Raw genomic sequence first — 22,156 nt, 5'->3', positions numbered from 1 at the left:
TAATGTAAATGACAAACACCTAAGTTATTTGTATTTCATATATACAACTTATCTAGACATTTCAGAAAGAATCTGAATATATGCTTAGAAGCAAATCCATGAAGGAGCCTACTTAAGTGGCATTATTACGCTAGTATAAATTGCCTTACTTGTATGGTTCTTCAGCCACTTATCTTGGATGGAGGTAAGCTAGGAATTACTTTGTCGATTTAAATCCGCATCGCAAAGTAAGATGGAAGCTTGTGTATTATGTATTTGATTCTGGATTATTCTGTCAGAAATAATTAGCTCACTCAGAAGTTGACATCAGATCTACCTACTAAAAATATGAAGTTGGATGAGCTTCCGTTATCAGCAATGTGATCTACATGGCTGTGTGATTTATTCCTTTCTTGATGAAAAAGAAATGGGATAATAAAAGATAAGGACCCCTGAAAGATTCAGCAAGCACTAAAATAAGACATGCTGTCAAAATATGGGTTTCAAGCGCATTTACATATTTTTAATACTCACATCCAAATTGTTAAAGATTCTAGCTTGCAGGAAAGTCTGTTTCCAAAGGAACAGTATACAGCGAAGCCACAAGGAGGGTATTCTTTATATATACCTTTTAAGCAAGTTGCTATCATTTCTCTGAAATATCTTTAAGACAGGTTATTTCATGGACACTATGAAATGGATCCTTTCAGTATACCTGTGCTCACCACTATTCATGAAAACCACAGATAGGGCTTCCCTGGTGGCACAGTGGTTGAGAGTCCGCCTGCCGATGCAGGGGACACGGGTTCGTGCCTCGGTCCGGGAAGATCCCACATGCCGTGGAGCGGCTGGGCCCGTGAGCCATGGCCGCTGAGCCTGCGCGTCCGGAGCCTGTGCTCCGCAACGGAGCGTACCGCAAAAAAAAAACACCCACAGATAATTCAAATAACTTGCTTCAGCCAATAGATTCTGTTTGTCCCAAATTCAGCCTCTAAATAGTATTGGTAGACAATGTGTGAAACTGAGTGATCTAAATTTTCCTGCTCCAAATTTGGCTCAAAGGCTAAGGAAGTAGATAAATGTAAAAAGGAGCCAAGGAACCAGGTCCTGAAAAACATAGAGCCAGATGAGAATGATGATAATAGTAATAATGAAAACAACAACAAAATTTGTTGAACACTTCCTATGAGCCAGGCTCTGTTCTAAGGGTTTTACATCCATAAATTCACTAAATTCTCACCACAACCCTACAAGGTAGATCACATTATTAGCTCCATTTTACAGATGCGGAATCTGAGGCACAGGGAGGTTTGGTAACATGCCTAAGTTGACATGACTAGTCAATGTATGGAGCTGGAATTCAAACCTAAGTAGTCTGGCCTCAGAGCCAAGGACTGGAACCACTATAGCATTTTGCCTGTCCTGCTACATTGTTGTAAGGTGCATGTCACCCACTTGTAGAACTTGAAAAATAATGGGCATTCTTGCCTAACTTTTTCTCAAGATACCCTTCCACCCTACCTCTGAGACGCAGCTTTGCTCACCTTTTAAAGAATAAGGTGCTGTCTGTAGTGAAGTCAAGTCACGCTCAAATAGATTATATGAGATGGTACAGCTGGCAGACTGCATTTTGCATTTTGTTTGGTATCCGTCTCAATGATAAATCATAAAGTATGAAATAGTGCCCATGCTCTCAAAGGCTATGAAATCTAGTTGGGAAGCCAAAAGTACCCCAGCTAAAGGTTCTTTTTCATTCTCTTTATACCTATCAGCACTTTCCTCATAATACTCACATGGCATTTATCTCATATTATGATACTAGTGTCTTACAAACTATGCATCTTGAGGATGAAAATATCTTACTCAAACACTAACTTCAGAGAGAAACCCGACCATAAATGCAAATATAATGGTCTTCATCAAGTACCTTGGTCCTATTACCTCAGAAACATGGGATTTTGCCAATTATGCCCCAGACAGAAATCCACTTATTCCTGGAAGGAGCAAATTCAGGAACCGAAGGCAGAGACAAGGAGCTAAACAGTAACATCACTGGTGCTATTAAACAATGCTTCTGTAATTACTGACACTGTTTTTTTCCTATTACATAGCAAAAGTAAACACTATAATCTTTAAGACATTTTTTTACCGTGGCTGTCCAAGATTGAGCGGTTAGCACAATTATAGCTGATCTCTCCGTGAGTACACCGAACAATGATCAATTTTCAGAAACTACAATAAAGTCCATTTCAGCACATGCTTCTAAGTCTGAACTTTTAAAAACTTTTTGCCGTCACCCAGGAGTGAATTTCATGAGTTACACAGCATCATTGACCACACCTAAAGTTCCAGTGTATCATCTTGGACAAGAAGCACAAGTGAGCTGATTTGACTGAAACAATGATGCCTCGCCAACTTTTAGGAGATATAGGCAAGAAAAGTAAGCTTATCACTTGCCAGTACCTGAGAGATACCAGCTGGAGAATTCATGACTTACCACTAACTCATGGTATCTGTTGAGTAGAACTTGATCCCAAAGGAATTCCAACTAACATTTGAGATGGACCTTCAACCTGCATCATCATAGCTATTTTTCAAATGGTTCAGCTGGCCCTAATTAAAAGTGGCAATCCCTGCTACTTTAGGGGGGCCCTGTTAACAGAAACAATGACGACAAAAAGTAAACAACAGAGATGTGCCACTATGCCATCAATGTTTTGCCCAACCATTACTGTCTAGCACCCAGGACTAGGTCAAAAGGTCAATAACTTCATCACCAGTCTAAAGGCAAGAAAATATTCCCACGAGCTGTTTTCGATAAGAGCTATTACCGTAGACACATCATCATGTAAGTATAACAATAATATTTATTTTATTATAACACATACAGTCAGTAGAAAGGGAGAGATGGATCTTTGCTGTTCATTATATGAGAGGACAAATCAAGTAAACAAATTCCTTAAGAATTTATTTTTTTAAAAAATGACTACTATAATAGTGAAGGAAACATTAAAAGCCCAAGTACTTTCCTTCTGCCATTCATCAAACTTGAAGCAGAATGGAGGAAGGGCAGGATGTAGCAGTTGCTACAGAAAAAAAGGGTCCTATCTCTCTAGAAATTGGGTTTCTAGAATTGAAGTCTCAGTCAGATTTCCTCAGGGCTTTAAGACTTCATTTCCAGGCTGTGGAAGCCAATGAAAAAGGAAAGCCAGGAAAAAGCCAAGTTCTTCACTTTGAGTATACAGCTTATTCCTCTTTATCTGGGGGTTAATTACCTTATTCCTATTTGTTGGATCATTCGTCCAAAATCAATTCAACTTAATATATATATTGAGTGGCCTATGCACACCACGGCCTTCCCACTACCTGCCTTTTCTACTAGCTTTTCTATTAGCAGGTGGGCAGACTCAACGAGAAGAAAAGGGTCCATATTTCAAAGAGGTTTAACAGTTGAACAAGGCGACATTATTGGCTAAGTTGAGAAATGGAGATTTTCCATGAAATTTCAATTCATTGTGCCCTTCTATCTCCCATTAACATGGATAACTGGGACTTGATGGTATTCTCATTAGTCTTTACTATGAGGCCATAGGAGATCCTTTTACAGAAAGGCTGTTCAGCTGGTGAAACCTGATCTGAATAATTTTTCTGGCCAAAATCCTCTCTTACTTGTCATCTGGCATAGGACTTTGGGCAAAAATCAAAGCTCTTCTTCGAAGAAAACAAATTGTTTTTTCTATCAGCACCTCAGCTGCACAAGTCTCTGCTAAAAGGGGTTTACTTTCCGCTTGGTCAAGAATTCAAGTTGTGCTCTTGAACTTTTCACAACAGGATCAACTTTGCATGTTCTGCAACTGGCATCTAAAATATTCAGCTTTCGCTTTAGACAACATGAGTTATATCTCCACTACAGGTGCATTTGAGAGAATCAGTCGTTAATTGGCATAGTAAACCAAATTCACTACAAGACAGTGCTTCATTTTTATAAAACAATATGTATGTACAGCTGAGTGTAGAAAAAAACACTAGAAGCCTATATGCCAATTAACCATGATTAACGTAAATGTTGAGATTACCAATGACTTTTGTTTTCCTAATACTTTTATGTACTTCTGAATGTTAAAAAATGAGTATATGGGCCTTCCCTGGTGGCGCAATGGTTAAGAATCCGCCTGCCAATGCAGGGAACACGGGTTTGAGCCCTGGTCCGGGAAGATCGCACATGCCATGAAGCAGCTAAGTCCGTGCACCACAACTACTGAGCCTGCGCTCGAGAGCCCACGAGCCAAAGCTACTGAAGGCCAGGCACCACAGCTACTGAAGCCCACGCGCCTAGAGCCCACGCTCTGCAACAAGAGAAGCCACTGCAATGAGAAGCCCACGCCCCGCAAGGAAGAGTAGCCCCTGCTCACCACAACCAGAGAAAGCCCACGTGCAGCAACAAAGACCCAACAGCCAAAAATAAATAAAGAGTTGCCTCAGGTGTATTTTGTTTTAAAAATGAGCATCTGTTTTTTGTTTTGTTTTGTTCTGGTTTGGGTTTTTTTGCGGTACGCGGGCCTCTCACTGTTGTGGCCTCTCTCCTGTTGCGGAGCACAGGCTCCGGACGCGCAGGCTCAGCGGCCATGGCTCACGGGCCCAGCCGCTCCGCGGCATGTGGGATCTTCCCGGACCGGGGCACGAACCCGTGTCCCCTGCATCGGCAGGCGGACTCTCAACCACTGCGCCACCAGGGAAGCCCTGAGCATCTGTTTTTAAATAGAAAAAATAACGTTAATATAAACTTTGCTTAGGGCATCTGATAATTGACAATCCAATCTAGTAGACATATTAAACAACTATTTGTATAACATTTATATGTTCTAGCCTTCAATTAACTTATATCATCCAAAGTTAAAATATCTGGGCCACTTTTTCTTAGCACTTACAGAAAGACTTTTACTGAGTTAAAATTTAATACTTGCCCTCTTCCTTTACAGAGGGTTAATAAAGAAATGCCGAACACAATTCTTCTCTCTTCTATGAAATTAAGGTTACAGTTGGTGTCTTTGTACCACCCAGAATGTGCTTCTTGCAAACATCCCATCATTAATACTGTTTGAGTAAGTGGGAGGTGGGAAATAAATCTCTATAGATGAAACTATAATTTTCTCTTGCCCACCAATGGAAACTTTCTCTTTTTATCTTTTCAGGAATCATAAGCCAATTTAGAATGTGAAAAATGTACCAAAGCAGGTGTTAAGAACATCTACCCTTTCTACTTTCCTCAGATTGCCTCCATTTTTTTTCATCTTTTAGAAAGTCATCTTGCAACTATGGTTTCATGTATAACCTGTATCTAATTGTTTTTAGAAGTAGGCAGGCTATAAAACCTTAAATGAATAAAATACTCTTTGCAACAATCTTGTGTCAATGATAAAAGTCCGGGTACGCTCCAAGTATCTAAAACCAGAGCCTTGGTTTCCCTTGTCCCACCTCCCCAACCCCTATTCTGGCATCCTTTAGTTTGCTGTCCAGAAAGCAAGAATTCCTCTCAGTTAGAGAGTAGAGAATCTTTAGTTCAGAGAGAGCATGAATGACTCAACCAATACCACACAGCAAGCAACAGAACTGACCAGAAACCAGGTCCGCTGACCTAAAGCACAGTCCACTCGCCATTAGACTATGAGGACATTCCAATCCTACTGAGAAGTCAGGGAAATCTAAGAAACGTGGACATAAAGGCACATATTTTTAACCTTCCTCACAAATTTCCTTTGGCTTAGCTTATTTAGGTTCCAGAATAACTTTAGTTCTAGTCTCTGCCTTTTAACTCCCAAATAGTATACTGCCTCTCTTAGGAATTCTGGTTACAAAGTTCTTTACTCACTTACTCGGATCATCTCATGTGTTAAGTGGCTGCCATGTGCAAAGGACTGGGCTTCTCTTCAAGAGAATGCACTGGCTTCCTCAGAGAACTGGTGTAGTGAACAGAACACTGAATTTGGAGACCTGGGTTTTCACTCTGGCACTGCCTTGGACTTACTGTCTGGCCTTGTACAAAGTCACCTGACCTCACTGGGTTTCAAGTTTCTCATCTGAAGATTAAGGGGAGAATATCATTTGGCTTGCAAGAGAGTTACTTGAATCGCTACCACTTATTAAAGACTGTGTGCCAGCCACTGTCACAAAGCACTCCATGTGAACAGTCTCATCAGTTCTTCAAATGACCATGTTGATGGTCACTACGCTATTATTTCCCCAACTGTACTGATAAGACCGCTAAAGCTGGAAAGATTAAGCAACGTTCCCAAGGTAAGTAAGAAAGTCATGGAGCTGGGGTTTGTATCTACGTGGACTCCAGAGCTTCCATACACAACCCCACTGGTTCCCCCCCAGTATAAAAAATAATTATGAACATACTTTGAAAAGCATTAAGCTATCTAATTTTAAGGTATTCTTCATTTATTCTACTTCCATCTATTTAAACCCCTAAGATGTCAACGGGTCTACTCTTCTGCTAGCTTCTTTCTCTTGTCAAAAAATCACCTCGAATCACGTCCAAGTGAGAATCTAGAGGTGGAAAACTCAAGCCTTTCTGGTTGGCTTTCACAATAAAGAGGCTGGGTAGGTTCCATAAGGCCATAATTCCCATGTCTCAAATTTTCTAAGTATCCTCTTCCTTCCCTTCACTCTTCTGGGGACTCGCCCTTCCTGGGAAGTTCAGAGGCCCATTTTCAAGCAAATACAAACGTTGGAAGCTTTTCTCCTGAGGAGAAAAATGAATGAGAATCTAGTCCCTTGGAAGACCCAGCTAACTCACCTTATAAAGCAGGAATGGACGCCATGAAATACACGAACAATTTCTCTCCCCAGCACAGGCTGGTCCATTTGAAATACATAATTGAATATTCTTAACAACTCAATTCTTCCACCTCACTTTGATCAATAGTTCATTACCTAAGTCAGAATTGCCAAAAGAGGCAAACCCTTCAGCCTGTTTGTCCTATATTTGCATGAATATTAAGCACTGAATGTTATGCTTCTTTGAACATCAAAAGAGCTTCCTGGCCTCTTTTGACTACAACTTTAACAACAGAGCATAATGGAGTTACACAAAGACCTTATCCCGGCTAAAGACCTCAAACCTTGCTGCTTCTGGACAGTAACAAACTTTTATATAAGCCATAAATGGCTCATTAATCCACTGTGATGCACTTTCAGTACTTCCTGGGTTCCTGAACCTATCTTCCCTCCTGTGAGAGCAAGGGAATTCTGGCTAATTAGCCACTAGTAAGTGGTAGCACCCACTTCTACTTTTCCTTGTGCAAACAGCTTTCTGCAATTGAAGCATTTTCTGCAGACCTCCTCAGACTCTACACCAATTGAGTGAGCATCTTTGACCATAACAGCGTCCCCTCTCATTCCACCCTGATGCCTAAAACAGGAGAGCGAACAGGCTACAGAGCATCTGCCTTGACCTAGAAACTTACACTCGAACCAGCCTGTGAAAAATCAAAAACCTTGGCTTCCTTGGGTAAAATGGTATCAGGGAACAAAGAGAGACGGGAAGCTTTATTAACTTTACACTTACATGTTTCCTGAAGTTTTTCTAGTTTTTTTTTTTAATTAAAAAAAAAACCCTCTTTTTACTCCTTCCACCCCCATACCTATACCCTTCTCTAGAACTCGACGGTAGAAATATGGGAAACAAGATGTCCTTTTACTTTAAAGGACTTTTACCTGTTGTAAAAGTAGTATTTGCCAATTGTGGAAACTTTGTAATAAAGAGAAGTACAAAAATGAACAAAAGTAACAGTCGTGCACCTACCACCCAGAGATAAAAAGTTAGTTCCCGGGGCTTCCCTGGTGGCGCAGTGGTTGAGAATCTGCCTGCTAATGCAGGGGACACGGGTTCGAGCCCTGGTCTGGGAAGATCCCCCATGCCGTGGAGCAACTAGGCCCATGAGCCACAACTACTGAGCCTGGGCGTCTGGAGCCTGTGCTCCGCAACGACGGAGGCTGCAACAGTGAGAGGCCCGCGCACCGCGATGAAGAGTGGCCCCCGCTTGCCACAACTAGAGAAAGCCCTCGCACAGAAACGAAGACCCAACACAGCCAAAAATAAAAAAATTAATTAATTAAAAGAAGGCTCAACGTTTTTTTAAAAAAAAAGTTAGTTCCCTATTGCACACCATGCATGAATATAAATTTCAGATAGAACAGAGAATTATGGGTAAAACCCCAAATTATGGAAGCAGTAGAAGAAAATACAAGAATATGGAGTAGGAGGGAATTCCCTCATGGTCCAGTGGTTAGGACTCCTCGCTTCCACCGCAGGGGGCACGGGTTCAATCCCTGGTCAGGGAACTAAGATCCCGCATGCCGCACAGGGCAGCCATAAAGGAAATGAATGACAGATCTGACTACAAGAAAATTTAAAACTTCTGTATGGGAAAATACAACTTATACAAAGTTTAAATCAAATGGTAGACTGGGAAAATAATATGTGAAATACAAAAGTTAATAAAAACATTTGATGTTACGTTAATAAATAAGCTTTTGCAAATCAGTAAGACACGCACCCAAATGAAAGCCAATTCAGTGAAGAAATACAATTGACTTAAAAATAATTGAAAAGATACTCCAGTAATAGGAAAGTATCACAACAAAACTGAGATATTATTTCCCCTATTAAACTGGCCCTAAAATACAAAGATTAATAATACTTTCAGTGAAGGAATTAGAAATGGACATGCATACAAAGATGGTGGAAGCATAAATTGATACATTTTTTGAAGGAAATTTGACAGTTCTTACCAAGATTAAAACTGAACATACACTTTGACCTAACAGTTACTCACAAATACTTGCCTAAGTGCCTTAAGACATCCATTAATGCCTTACTTATAGTAACAGCAAAAACTGGATACAACCTAAATATCTACAAATAGGGACTGGTTAAGCAAACCACGGCACACTCATATAATTGGGAACTATGTAGACATTAGAAAGAATATGGTACTGTTAAACTGCAATGTTCTAACATGGAAAGATGTCCTGGACACACTGCTGAATAAAAGCAGGTTACAGAAAAATATATATATAATATCCAATTTTTGTAAAAGAAAAAACCCTACAGACATGTATATATGTTTTTATAACACACAGAGAAAAGAGTTTGGAAGAACACACAGCAAACTATTAGTAACGGTCATCCCTGGGGAGTGGGATGGGTGTTGAGAGATACAGGTTCTTTATGAAGTTCAGATACTTTCATATCATTTTGTACAATGAATATTATTAATTTTATAATTTAAGAAATTTTAAAATAAGTTAATATAAGCATTTTCAATAAGCAGTGTTTGAATGGTAGCATAATAGTACATTACATGGATAATTTAAGTAACCATTCCCCACTGCTTCTAACTTCTCTTAGAGCTGTAATATAAATCTCTGCACATGTAGTGTGTGTGTGTGCGTCTGTGTGTCTGTGTGTGTGTGTGTGTATCGAGGCAACATACCTAGGGCATATGCTTTGAGAGTTTCCTTTTAGTGGAGGTAAATTTGCACATGTCTTCGAGACAGTTAGCTTGGGTGTGGCCACAAAGAATGATGCTGAGTGGCTCATTCAGGGAATGACCATGACCTTAGCCTCATTATCTGACTATAAGCCTGAAACACTAGACCAGAACTGGTCCCCTAGGCCATCTGTTACATAATCATTTTGACACCAACTGAATATCAAAGGGGCTTGGGACAGATTCATAAGCAGTAGGAAATGTCAGAGAGTGATAGTTTTGGGGGTCTGTCAATCGTTTTTCAATCATATTTTTCTTTGGTTTGTCAGTCAAGCTCTAAGTTGCATGGACAATATTCCTCAATTCTTCACGAATGTGGAAGGCTTCCCAGAAGAGATGGTCTTCTAACAAACAGTTGCAAGCTTCCCCATGCTGCCAGTAAGTCCATAAGGGAAGTTTCTTCCTAAGAGAGGAAGGATTTTTAAGCCCAGCTGCTTGCGAGTTTAGCTGAGAATGGATGGACAACTTTTCTATCATATCCACTTAAATCAAGGAGGACTTCTGGAAGAGGAGGGTTCTGAGGTCGATTACACATTCAAGTAGAAGGAGAAGGAGGTCCGTTGAGGACTGCGAGAGAAGAGGCTGATCCAAGCTTCCTTAATGATACCGTGTCCTGCTAAACTTCCTGCTGTGCCTCGATCATACTAGATATCACCACGGATTACTCATGTTTAAAAGCCTAATCAAAAGCACTATCGCTCCCAGGAAGGAGACTCACTTTACTATGAAAATCGTAGTGGGGCAGAAACACAGGTAACAATGGAACAGGTTTGGCATTGTTCTCCCTGTCAGCAAGCCTCATGCCTGATATATTTAACTTATGCTGATAAAGGAGATAAATGTTTAAGTGATGGGCTTCAGATGCTGTTTCAGCTCCTACCAAGCATATTTGCACAGTTCCTTCTCATGAATAAGCTCAGTGGAGCAGAGAATGCCCCTCTTGGACCAGTTCCACTTTGTGCTTCTTTTGATGCAGCCAAAAAGGGGAACTAGAGCGATGGCTTTTCCTTCAAATTTAGGGCCAGGGTCCACCTCAGAGGTGGCTGCAAGTGGCCCAAAGAAGGTGAGGCTCACACTGGGCAAAGGCAAGCAGAAAGTTCCTAACAAGAGCAGCGGTGTCAACGGTTACTCATAAATCTCCCAAATGTGGCTGTGAAGAGGGTTAATTACTCCCCTTTCCTGCCACTCTGCTTTCTCCAATGTGTCAGCCCATCACACGGATCGCTGACTTTCTAGAAATATTCCCTGGCTTTGCGGGGACGTTCCTTTCAATAAATGGCATCCAATTTGCTCACGGTCCCTGGAATCTCAATTTCCTCAAAGGATTTTTCATCTCAACCCAGTTCATGTGAAGGTTTTTTCCTTCTTCGTTTTTCAGCAGAAGGGAAGAGGCAGAGCCTGCTTTACATTTTTCTTTTTTTTTTCTTTTTCTTTTCGGTGTTATTCTTTTTCATAAACTGAAAACCTTTGCTGAAGAGTCTGAAATTTGGGAAAAAATCCAGCTCATCTGTCAGATAGTTCAAGAATTACGTAAAATGGAATGAGATTTGTACAGTTTAGAACAGGAAAAGGAAAATAGGCTAATGTGTCATGTGTCCTATGAGATGAAAACTATATGATAATCAGAAAAACAGCCCCAAATTTAGTTAGCCCGAGTCAAAGCTCTCATTCTTCTACCAACTCACGCATAAACCAGTAACATTCACTTTCTTCTCTTAGAATAATGGCATGTTCACATTTGGGCTAAATCACAATCTCTTCAGATTATAATCACATTTTCAAAGAAATTACAAGAAAGTATCTTGTTTTTTAAACTCAAGACACTTACGTTTTACTTGCTCTGCTTTGCTTCCTTCTAGGAAAAGAAAGAACAGCAACAAGGAGAAGATGTATCTCATGCCTCCCATCTTCCACTTTTTTCTCATTCTGGCCACTGCAAAAGGCAACTTGAAACTTTCAGGGCCCTGGGTACTCAAGCTGTTGGGAAGAAAGCAGAAAAGAAGACTTAGAACAGATCCTCTGGAACTGATGGAGATCTCTGATGCTTAGGCTCCTAACTTGCTGGGGGAAAAGTGCTGGAGAATTTACATAAGTGCAAGCATTGTTTTTCTGCTAAGAAAAGAGAACTTGCCTCTCCTGTCTTGCAAAGACTGCGGGGAGAAATTCAAGCAGATGAACATACATTCCTATCCAACGCTGAGGCTAAATCCTTGCAGGCAAGTCATAGGAAAGTAAAAATAAATTTTGAAATCCTCATTTCTAAGGGAATTAAAGTTGATTTCTCAAGAGATTTTCTTTGGGAGAAAAGGGAAACTGGGGTTTGCAAAATGGCCATTTTGGCAAACAAAAATAATAGGCAGTGACCCAAACAATTTCTGAAATGAAAGTTAACTGATCTTAGCTTCAAGACTACCGTTATTATTAATCCTTCAGGGATGAGGCACGACTGATCAATGTTTCTCCTGTGTCTCCTATGAGATCTATAAGGAAAAACTCTTCCAATGGGTGATTTGAAAATATTTAAATAATTCGAGAAACACCACATTTCAATCTGGGGTTAACATTGGATGGGAACTGAGCTCAACGATCTTTTCAGAGGGTCCAACCTAAATATTGAGTATAGAGAGCTGGATGGAATGCAAGATGATCATTCTGGAGAGCTGAATTGTCTTTGGGCCGTGATGTGGATGCCACAGCTCTTACTTTAAACGCTATGAAGTTGGCCAGGTAATTTAAAATCCATTGTTTCAAATTACAAGTATGTAAGTAACCAAAGAAAAACTGTCCATAGAGAATGTTATGCTATCAGCCAGGCTTTGCAGAACTGGTCTGCCTCTCTACGTCCTCCCTGCTCCTTAAACAAGGATAAATTCTCCTGGGACATGTTCCTAGCCTTCCAAAGACCTGGGTTCTCATGTCTTGGTCCCCTCTGTGAGCTTTTGGTCCAGCTTCAATCACTGGAATGTCTACCTCTGTCCTCTGAGAGTTACCAGGTTCCATTGAAGCAACTCATTTCCACGAACGCTTTAACACAGCTACTCATCCCAGTGAGGTTTCTTCCTGAGCCTACTTTAATAAGCTTATCCCCCAAGCCTCCAAATGAGAAAGATTTTTTTTTAACCGCTGAAATCCAATTTATCACAATCACGTATGGGTCTCGGGGGGGATTTCTGAAACCACGGTTTTCGGGTCTCCCCATGCAAGAACCAACCGGGTTGTTTTTCTTATACAATGGTTGGGTGATTCGGTGAACAGTAGCATTGCCTCATAATTCAAGCTGGCAAGAAAACGGCTCTTAGAATTTTTTTGCTTTTCTTGGGTCTCAACTAATGGTATGAGCAAAGAGAAAAGTTGGTGACTAGAGAGCAATTAATCTCTTTTGGCGTTCCTGTCATCTGTGTGGCCTCCCCGGCTGGGATGTAGAACATCAGAAAACGAATCTCTTTATAAATAATCACTTTTGATTTACAAGATCCTGAAGTCCTGCCTTTGTATTCTGTGCAGAGCTATAAACCTGGAAGAGTTCCCTCCCCAGGTCTCCGTTCAATTTCTCTTTATCGCTTTAACTTTTTCTTTTGGGGGAGGGGGGCCGTTCAAGACATTTGTTAGGGCTGCAGCAATAAACACCAGCAAGCATTGCTGAGCAAGCATGCCGACTCTTACACTTGCAAAGAGCCAAAATGTCCTTAATTTTTCAAATTACACTTTGACCCAGTTAACTGGAGTTATTTCGGTATTAACTCTCTGTCTGCTTCACACAGGCCGTTGTGCCGTTGAACTTGCACTGGCTCTTTTACAGGTTACTTAGAAATGTAGCCATTGACATATTTTGGGGGCATCCAGGCCCCAACAAGAAAACAACAAAGAAAACAAAATTCTGGGACTAACACTGCAGAGTGGGAGAAGGTGAGTGCGCTTTACAAGAGAACAAGAAACAGGTCAGAACCTAAAGGAATGTATCCATTAAGGTGCCTCACAAAGTTCATTTGCGTCAAGCAAAGGGACCAAGGCTGGGACTGCAAGGCAATCTGGACCATCAAGTGTCAGGGGTCTGTCGGTTCACAGAAGAGGTCTCCTGGGTAGAACAGAATCAGAGACGTTCCCAAAGGAAGGCTAAGGGATGAGCACATGGGCCAGCTCTTCAGGACCCACAGTGTTTCTTTAATCCTGCCTAGAGGCTTCAATGCCCTTGCAATCTCACATTCACTATCATCTGTGGGGCAGCCTCCAGGGTAGCAATCCTCTTTCCAACAAACAATAAGAAGACACTGGATTCTCAGGCCCGTGTCCATCAGCTAAAATCCTCTCCCCGGTCTACCACCCAACAAGAAAAGCTCGGTTCACTGGTGGTAGGTTGTCACTGAAAAATGGCAGCTTCAGGCCAGGGTGTCTCTGGTCTGAGTCGAGATGCCTTCATCGCTGCTATGACTGAAGAACAATGCCCCGTCATTTGGCTTGTAAAACACCTTTGCTATCTATCATTTCATTTTATTCCCCACAACAACCCCACCTTCAAAATGGGCATCCTGGAGCCCAGAGAACTCAATTGCCCATTCTCAGAAAGTTAGTGGCAGGGCCGGCAGGCACCAGAAGCCAGGCTTTCCAGGCCCTACGTTCTGGCAACACTGCGTTGCTCCCCGAGCCTAGCGTCTCCAACCCAGACGCCAGTGGTCCGGGCCGGAAAATGAGGCAGATGTCCAGAGGGAGCATAGAGGAGCCTCTCGACCAGTCCGCCCTGTTTGGTTAACTTGAGCACGTATGAACTACCTACGGGTCCAGGGCACCTCAGCAAGCCAGCAAAAGGCTCGGGACACATGCGATCACTAAGGGGACCGTAGAAACCCGTTAGGTAGCTACCCAAGTGGCCTCCCCGCAGCTCCAGAGCCTGGAACTACGCAGGCCGAGCGAGAGTGGCGAGTGGTGAGTTCGAATCCGGGGGGCCTCCGACCTGCCTTGGTCTGGCGCCCGGGGCTCCACCTCCAGCCGGGCCGCGGGCAGCTGTGGCGGAGAGCGGGTTAGGGTGGCAGGTCGGGGAAGTTCTGGGCGCCCTGGGGGAAGACGGCCCACCTGTGCAAAGGCTGGAAAGGAAGGGAGGGGAAACGGGCGCCGGACACCGCTCACTTACCTGGCCACCGGCCTCCTCCGTCTTCCACGCGTGCAAGCGCTCCGAGCTCCCCGGGGCGCTCCTCCGAGGACGAGGACTCGCAGGTTGTGGCGAGAGCTGGAGTGCGCGCGAGGGGGGAGGGGGGACTCAAAAGTGGGTGGGAGGAAAAACATCACCGCCCTCACACCACGAGGGAGCAGCGGCTCGCTCGGCTCCCGGGGGCAGAGACAAGGCGCGGGCGCGGCGGCCCGGGGCCACCTGCCCGCCCGCCGCCCGCTCCCCACTTGGCCCGAGAGGCCGGCCGCTCGGCGCGGGCGGGAATTCCGCGAGCAAGCAGCCGCTGCAAGCCCGCACCCTTTCTCCGCCCCGGCACCGCCGCTCTCTCCCCGCTCCCCCGACCCGAAAGTTAAGAAATCGGGAGAAAGTGTGAGGCTCAGCCGGCGACTTTCCCATCACGCAGCGCCCACACGGCACCCCCCTCCTCTGGCTAAGCGAGCGTTGGGGTCTTAAAGGGACCGCACATCTCCTCCCGCCCTTCCACCCGCTCTGCGCTGGATGCACCTAGGAGCTCCCCGCCGCTCGCGCGCGGCCTGAAGACCCCGGCTACCCTCTGACTTTCCCGCTGGAAGCCCGCGACCCCCTCTCCTCCCGCACGACGGCCTCTCTGCGGGCACCTGGCCTGGTCCTGAGCCGGTGCGCGGGACGCAGGATGAGTTGGCCTCGAAAATTATGCCCTAGCAGGCTGCTTATCATTTCCGGGCATCTCCCAAACCCACGTCGCGGCTAATGAAGTGACCAAGCGTTGGTGCCCTTAAAGGCAGGATGGAGGTGTGTGTGTGTGTGGAGGGACAGGAGACGACTTAGAAACCTGCTTTCGCCCACAGAGGGCTCCTAAGCCCCACGGAAAGGGCCTCCGCTAACAGTTAGGTGTCTTGAAGAAAACTTAAGAGTGGCTCACCACAGCCATCACTGTTCTAAGAGTCCTTAGGATTTTGAGTTGGGTCAAGAACCCATCCTTGAAATCACAATAGCGCTGCTGATGCCTTGGTGAACCTGGGACAGACTAGTCCAAATTTGTGTTTATTCGATGAAGTATAGTTACAAAGAATTACCAGAATCCTCTAAGGGCCTGAAAGCGTTGCCTCGAGAGACAGTACCCATTTATATTTAAGCCCCTAAATTTAGAGAGAGCTGCAGGGCTTTTTTCGACGTGGAACTGCATAATATGGATAGTCCTAACATCTACATGCCACGTTATGGCTTACAGAGCACTTTCATATACATCTTCATTACTTTTTAAACTCTCACAACAAACTGAATGATCTCTGTGTGGCCTCAAGTGTTAGAGTTCGTGGGGACCCTCTGGACCATTCAGCTCAACCTTTTCCTGTCACAGAAGAAAAAATTGATGGAGGAGGTGGCCGGAGAGGTGATGTATCCAAGGTCACACAGCTAGTAAATGATAGATTTGAGATTCCAGTTCAGATTTCCTGACTTTCAATCCACTACTCTCTGGCTGTTATCTCCAGTCTATAGATGAGGAAACTGATGCTCAGGGAAACTGTAGCTTGCCAAAAAAACTCATATATCAGGAAGAGAGAACAAAGGAAATTTAAAACAAGAATAATTGTCCCTGGAAGTTACTTCCTTTTTCTTCCTTCACAAGTGTTAATATCACCCAACTAGCCCCTGAATTGCTGGAGATGATTATTTCACTGTTAACAAAGAAAGGGGGGCCCTTTCTGAAACGTTGCCTTCAGGGCCCAAAATGTCTAGCTCTATCCTGCTGCTTGGGTAGCCATACATTTACATTGCCACATGCATTCAATCTGTGCTGTCCTATATTAGTTTGAACTTGCTGATTTGTTGCCTTATAACTGTTCTCAAGCCATTTAAGGCACTGATGTTTTGTCTCACTGCACTGAGTTCTTCAAGGCCAAGGACTGGTTGTTCAATTTCCTTTGTATCTACATCCCCCAACCCCCATCATCACTTCCAACATGCTGAGAGAGTATTCAGGAAAATGGGTTTCAGGGAACAGCCCGGGACAAACATGGATCTTAGCATTTAAAATCAGTAGACTCACTGAGATTTAAGAGCTCGTCTATTTGGCTACAACCACTGGCTCCCCTTGCTTGATGTAGTACTCTGATTACTGCATAACAAACCATCCCAAAACCTTAAAAGCTTAAAATGATTTATTATGATCGAATGGTTCTTTTCAACTGGGCAGTTTTTGCTCAGGATCTCTTGTACACTTGGCAACTGTATAAGGGGGGTGCTGGAATTCTCTAAAAGGTTCTTCATTCGTGTAAATGCTGGTGGTCCTTGTATTAGTTCCAGTCTTGATTTCTGAGTTGGGAACTCCAACATGGGTCCTAACCTAAACTTCCTACCAGATCTTATTCAAGCTAAACTGATGATTATCTCTATGCCTTATTTTTCTCTACTTATTAAATGGAGATTAGAGCATAGATCATCTCATATTCATTCTTTAAAAATGTTTTATTTTGAGATAATCATAGATTTATGTGCAACTGTAAGAAATAATTCAGAGGGATCTCAAATACCCTTCACTCCCAGTAGTAACATCATGCATAACTATAGTACAATATTACAAACAGGAAATTGACATCAATACAATCCATCCACCTTACTCCAATTGCACCAGTTTTATATGCACCCATCTGCCTGTGTGTATAGCTCTGTGAAATTTTTTCACATGTGTAGGTTGATGTGATCATCACCATAGTCAAGATGCTAAACAGTGCCAACACCACAAGGGGCTCTGTTACTCATCTTCTCTCCTCTTCTTCCTACTCCCTGGCAACCACCAAACTGTTCTCCGTCTCTATAATTTTGTCATTTAAGAATGTTACATGGGGGCTTCCCTGGTGGCGCAGTGGTTGAGAGTCCGCCTGCCGATGCAGGGGACGCGGGTTCGTGCCCCAGTCTGGGAAGATCCCACATGCCGCTGAGCAGCTGGGCCCGTGAGCCATGGCCGCTGAGTCTGCGCATCCGGAGCCTGTGCTCCGCAACGGGAGAGGCCACAACAGTGAGAGGCCCGCGTACAGAAAAAAAAAATAATAATAATATTACATGGAATCATACATAGGTAACCTTTTGAAATTGGCTTTTTTCACTCAGCATGAGTCTCTGGAGATCCATTCAAGATGTTCCAGTATCAAGAGTTTGTTCCTTTTACTGCTGAGTAGTATTCCATGGCATGACTGTATCACAGCTTATTTAACCATTCATCTATTGCAGGACATCTGGATTGATTCCAGATTTCGGCAGTTACAAATAAAGGGGCTATGAACATTTGTCTACTGATTTTGCATGAACCTAAGTTTTCATTTCTCTGGAATAAATGCCCTAGAGGGGCATTCCTGGATTATATGGTAAGTGCATGTTTAGTTTTGTAAGGACCGCCATATGCTTTTCAGAGTGGCTGTACTATTTATATTCCCACCAGGAATGAATGAGACATCCAGTTTCTCTACATACTTGTCTGCATTTCTTGTTGTCATTATTTTTTATTTTAGCCATTCTGATAGGGGTATAGCGATATATCATTGTGGTTTTAAACTGTATTTCCCTAATGCTTAATGATAGCTACCATCTTTTCGTGTGTTTATTTAACATCTGTATATCCTTTTCAGTGAAATGTCTCTTCATGTATTTTGACATCTTCTAATTGGATAGTTTTCTTACAGTTGAATTTTAGGAGTTTTTTTTATATATTTTAGGTACTAATCCTTTGTTGCATACATGGTTTGCAAATACTTTCCCCCAGATTGCAATTTGTCTTTTCATCCTCTTCCCATAGGCTTTTATAGAACAAAGTTTTCAATTTTGATGAGGTCCAATCTGTCAGTTTTTCCTCCTATGGATTCTGTTTTGACATTAAGTCTAAGGATGCTTGGCCTAGCCCTAGATCCAAATTTTTTTCCTGTATTTTATAGTGCTATAGTTTTAAGTTTTACATTTAAACCTATGATCCATTTGGAGTTAATTTTTATATAAGGTGTGAGATTTAGATCGAGGTTCGCTTTTTTGCCTCTGGATGTCCAATTGCTCCAGCATCATTTTTTAAAAAACTATCCTTCCCTCATTGAACTGTTTTTACACCTCGGTCAAACAACAGTTGGGTATTGTATGGGTCTGTTTCTGGTTTCTCTCTTTTGTTTCATCGATCTCTGTGTCTATCCCTCCAACAACAGCACCCAGTTTTTATCATTATAGACATTAGTAGGATTAATATCAAGTAGAGTGGTTCCCCCCACTTTATTCTTCCTTTTCATGATCGTTTTAGCTATTCTGGGTCCCGTACCTTTCTGTATAAATATTAGAATCAGCTCTTCTATGTCTACAATACACCCTTCTCAGATATGGATAGGAATTGCATTAAACCTATAGATCGATTTAGGAAGAATTGACAGCTCTAATCTGTTGAGTCTTCCAATCCATGAACACAATATGTTTCTCCATTTCTGTAGGTCTTTTCTGATTTCATATAGCAATGCTTTCTAGTTTTCAGCGTATAGATTCTGTATGTGTTTTGTTAGATTCATACCTACGTATTTCATTTTCTTTGGAGCAATTGCAAATGTTATTGTGTTTTTAATTTTGGTTTCCAGGGTTCACTGCTAGTATATATTAATGCAATTGATTGTTGTGTGTTGATCTTGTACGCAGCGTGTTGCAGAACACAGTCATTTTATTTTTTTCCAGCTTTATTGTGATTTAATTGACATAGAATATTGTGAGTTTAAGATGTACAACATGATGATTTGATATATGTATATATTGTGAAATGATTACCACAATAATGTTAGTTAACACGTCTATCACCTCACATAATTACATTTTTTTTGTCTGTGGAGAGAATATTTAAGATCTACTCTCTCAGAAACTTTTAAATATATAATACAATTATATTATATATTTAACTATATGCTAACTATAGTCACCATGCTGTGCGTTAGATCCCCAGGACCTATTTTTCTTATAACTGGACGTTTGTACCCTTTGACCAGCATCTCCTCATTTCCCTCATCCCCCAGTTCCTGGCAACCACCATTGTACTCTCTGTTTCAAAGTTTGGCTTTTTTTTTTTTAAAGATACCACATATAAGTGAGATCATACAGTATTTGTCTTTCTCTATCTGACTTATTTCACTTAGCATAATGCCCTCAAGGTCCATCCATGTTGTCAAAAGTGGCAGAAATGAATGTGAAAATGGAGGCATTACAGAATGATTAATGCTGAACAATGTTTTGAGAATACATATTTTAGCCTTTTTAAATGCTTCTTATCCCGTTTGAACCTGGAAAACTCTGGTTATTTGATTAACTTTCAAATAAAATAGCAGGACACATAAAGATTAATGAGGAGTATATTATGGTGTATGTTTATTTCTTTATACAGAAAATCAGACCAACCTAAAGTTTGTATTAATCAAATATTTGATTCAATATTTAGAAGTTGACCTTTTAGGACCCTTAAGGTGTATTTAATATGAGCCCCTTTATCACGTGTATGTATTCATGTTTGTTAACTGAGTTTTTGTCTTTGTTGTATTTTCTTCCTGTTGATCATTTCTAAAAAGTGCTATAACACAGAATTGGTTGTCATTAGTGCGGTTCATCTAATATTTCCGTCTTTCTTCCTTTCAGGTTCATGGTAGAACTTTACCCCCCCTTCCTGCTATGGGATTGAGCATGACCAACTGATTTGCTTTGGCCATTGAAATCTTAGGAAAAGCGATGCGTTACTTCAGGATGGAAACCAGGAGCTAGTGCATAACAACCTGCCCCGTTCCCTGCCCACTACCACAGGAATCATGAATGCATATATTGAAATGAAGCCTGAGTTTCTGAGTGACTAAGATGAGCAAAGCCCCCATCAGAATTATTTTGGGAGTCTGAAGTGAGTGATAAATGGAACTTTGTGTATTAAACTTGTGAGATTTGGAGGTGCTTCTTTTTGCAGCATAATCTGACCAATCCTGACTGCTGATACCACCAGTAAAAACAATTCTGTTTCCTCATACTTTATGAAAACCAGAAAAGTAACCAGAGCAGCTTATAGAATCTTGGAAATAGAATTAATAGAAGCCATTATTTTTTGGTTCAGTATGTTCCTTCTTAGTTAAGCTGTCTGTCACTTTCCATTTATGCCTTTCAGTTACTGTACCAAACAAAAATAACCCAAGATATTTTTTATTTGTGCTTTGTGTTATATCTGAATAGTATTTTAAGGAAATGATTTTCCTTTGAACTGATTTTAAGATATTTGTGGGAGCATTTTATGTGATTCTCTTCCCAAAGGAGCACATCTCCAGATTTATCATAAAGGCCAATGAAAAAGCAAAATTTGGTTTATGGAAAATTTCGGGAACATACTTATTTTAAAAATTGAGGTAAACTCATCATACTGTGCAGGATTATAGTAAATATCTAAAAGATGAAAGGAAGTGTATTCCTTGATTCAAAATTGTAGCGTGCTCGCAATAACCGTGAATGAGTCAAATGGGCGGAGCATAAAACACATTCACTTCTGACTGAGGATTTTTCACGTAGTTTTTTTTTTGTTTGTTTGTTTGTTTTTTGCGGTACGCACGGGCCCAGCCACTGCGCGGCATGTGGGATCTTCCTGGACCGGGGCACGAACCCGCGTCCCCTGCATCGGCAGGTGGACTCTCAACCACTGCTCCACCAGGGAAGCCCTTTCACGTAGCTTAACTACATTTTCAAGCAGTCTCACAAAGGTATGTAAACTTTGTTAACTAGGGACATTGTAAAAACAAACTGGAGATCTAGTATGTCCAAGTGCTATACTGTGCATAGAAAATGCAATATGGCGGAATAGAAACTGCTTCCCTAGAAGCTCTATTGCTATAGAGCATTTAATCACTTTAAATCGCATCTGCTTAGATAGCTTACTATAGGACCTCAAGGTACCCACAGCTCTTTCGAACTGCCATGAACTTCCCACAGTATTTGCCTTTATTCCAAAGCTAGGTAGCAGAGCATCCACTATTATTCTTCAGCAGAACCAACAGAAGTGCCTATCTCATTGTCTTAACCATGGTTTTAGAATCAAGCATTCCTGAGTTTGAGTCCCAACAAGTCATATAACTTTTCCGAGTCTGTTTCCTTCTATATAAAAGGAGGGTGATGATAATGCTGCCATGGAGGTTCAGTGGCCTAATATATGGGGAGGGTCTGGCTCAGTGCCTGACATATAGTAGATGCCTGTTAGTTCTTTCCATCCTCACTTTTCCTTCCTGCCCCCATTCCTTAGGCCAAATGTGAGAGCTTTTCCACACTCGGTAAAGTCCTTTATTAGCTACTCAAACTTCAGTTTCCCTGTCTTTAGAAGAGAGTGGAGAGAAAAGCAGGAAGAGAAAACCAATAATTAGCCCAATTTTCCACCCTTTTCTTCTAGGCAGGGAGTAAGTTGGGGCGTTGGGGAGTAGAGTGCCAACCCGCCTTTAAGTAGAACAGT

At 42.0% G+C, this 22,156-nt stretch overlaps 1 protein-coding gene and 1 long non-coding RNA gene across 5 annotated transcripts in view; one reads left to right on the top strand and one right to left on the bottom strand.

Annotated features, from left to right (window-relative positions):
* The window catches only part of CHRDL1 (chordin like 1), a 115,009-nt gene extending 100,137 nt beyond the window's left edge, over positions 1-14,872 (bottom strand). The window contains exons 1-2 of one of the 4 annotated variants that reach the window (XM_067723158.1): positions 14,665-14,872; positions 11,368-11,516 (exon numbers count right to left, since the gene is read on the bottom strand). In XM_067723158.1, coding sequence (XP_067579259.1) covers positions 11,368-11,516; positions 14,665-14,816 — 301 coding nt within the window. In that variant the 5' untranslated portion in view covers positions 14,817-14,872. The remainder of the gene's footprint in view (positions 1-11,367; positions 11,517-14,664) is intronic. The other 3 variants (XM_067723156.1, XM_067723159.1, XM_067723157.1) reach the window with 3 other exon arrangements.
* Positions 14,873-14,927: 55 nt separating this feature from the next.
* LOC137216995 (uncharacterized) lies at positions 14,928-21,021 on the top strand. The gene is made up of 3 exons (XR_010939968.1): positions 14,928-16,072; positions 17,911-18,044; positions 20,323-21,021. It is a non-coding gene; the product is annotated as an uncharacterized lncRNA (long non-coding RNA).
* The last annotated feature ends 1,135 nt before the right edge of the window (positions 21,022-22,156 follow it).

The sequence above is a fragment of the Pseudorca crassidens genome, chromosome X (assembly GCF_039906515.1).
Source record: "Pseudorca crassidens isolate mPseCra1 chromosome X, mPseCra1.hap1, whole genome shotgun sequence".
Classification (NCBI taxonomy): domain Eukaryota; kingdom Metazoa; phylum Chordata; class Mammalia; order Artiodactyla; family Delphinidae; genus Pseudorca; species Pseudorca crassidens.
Note: the sequence above shows the minus strand (reverse complement) of the source record. Positions and strands in the feature narration are given on the sequence as shown.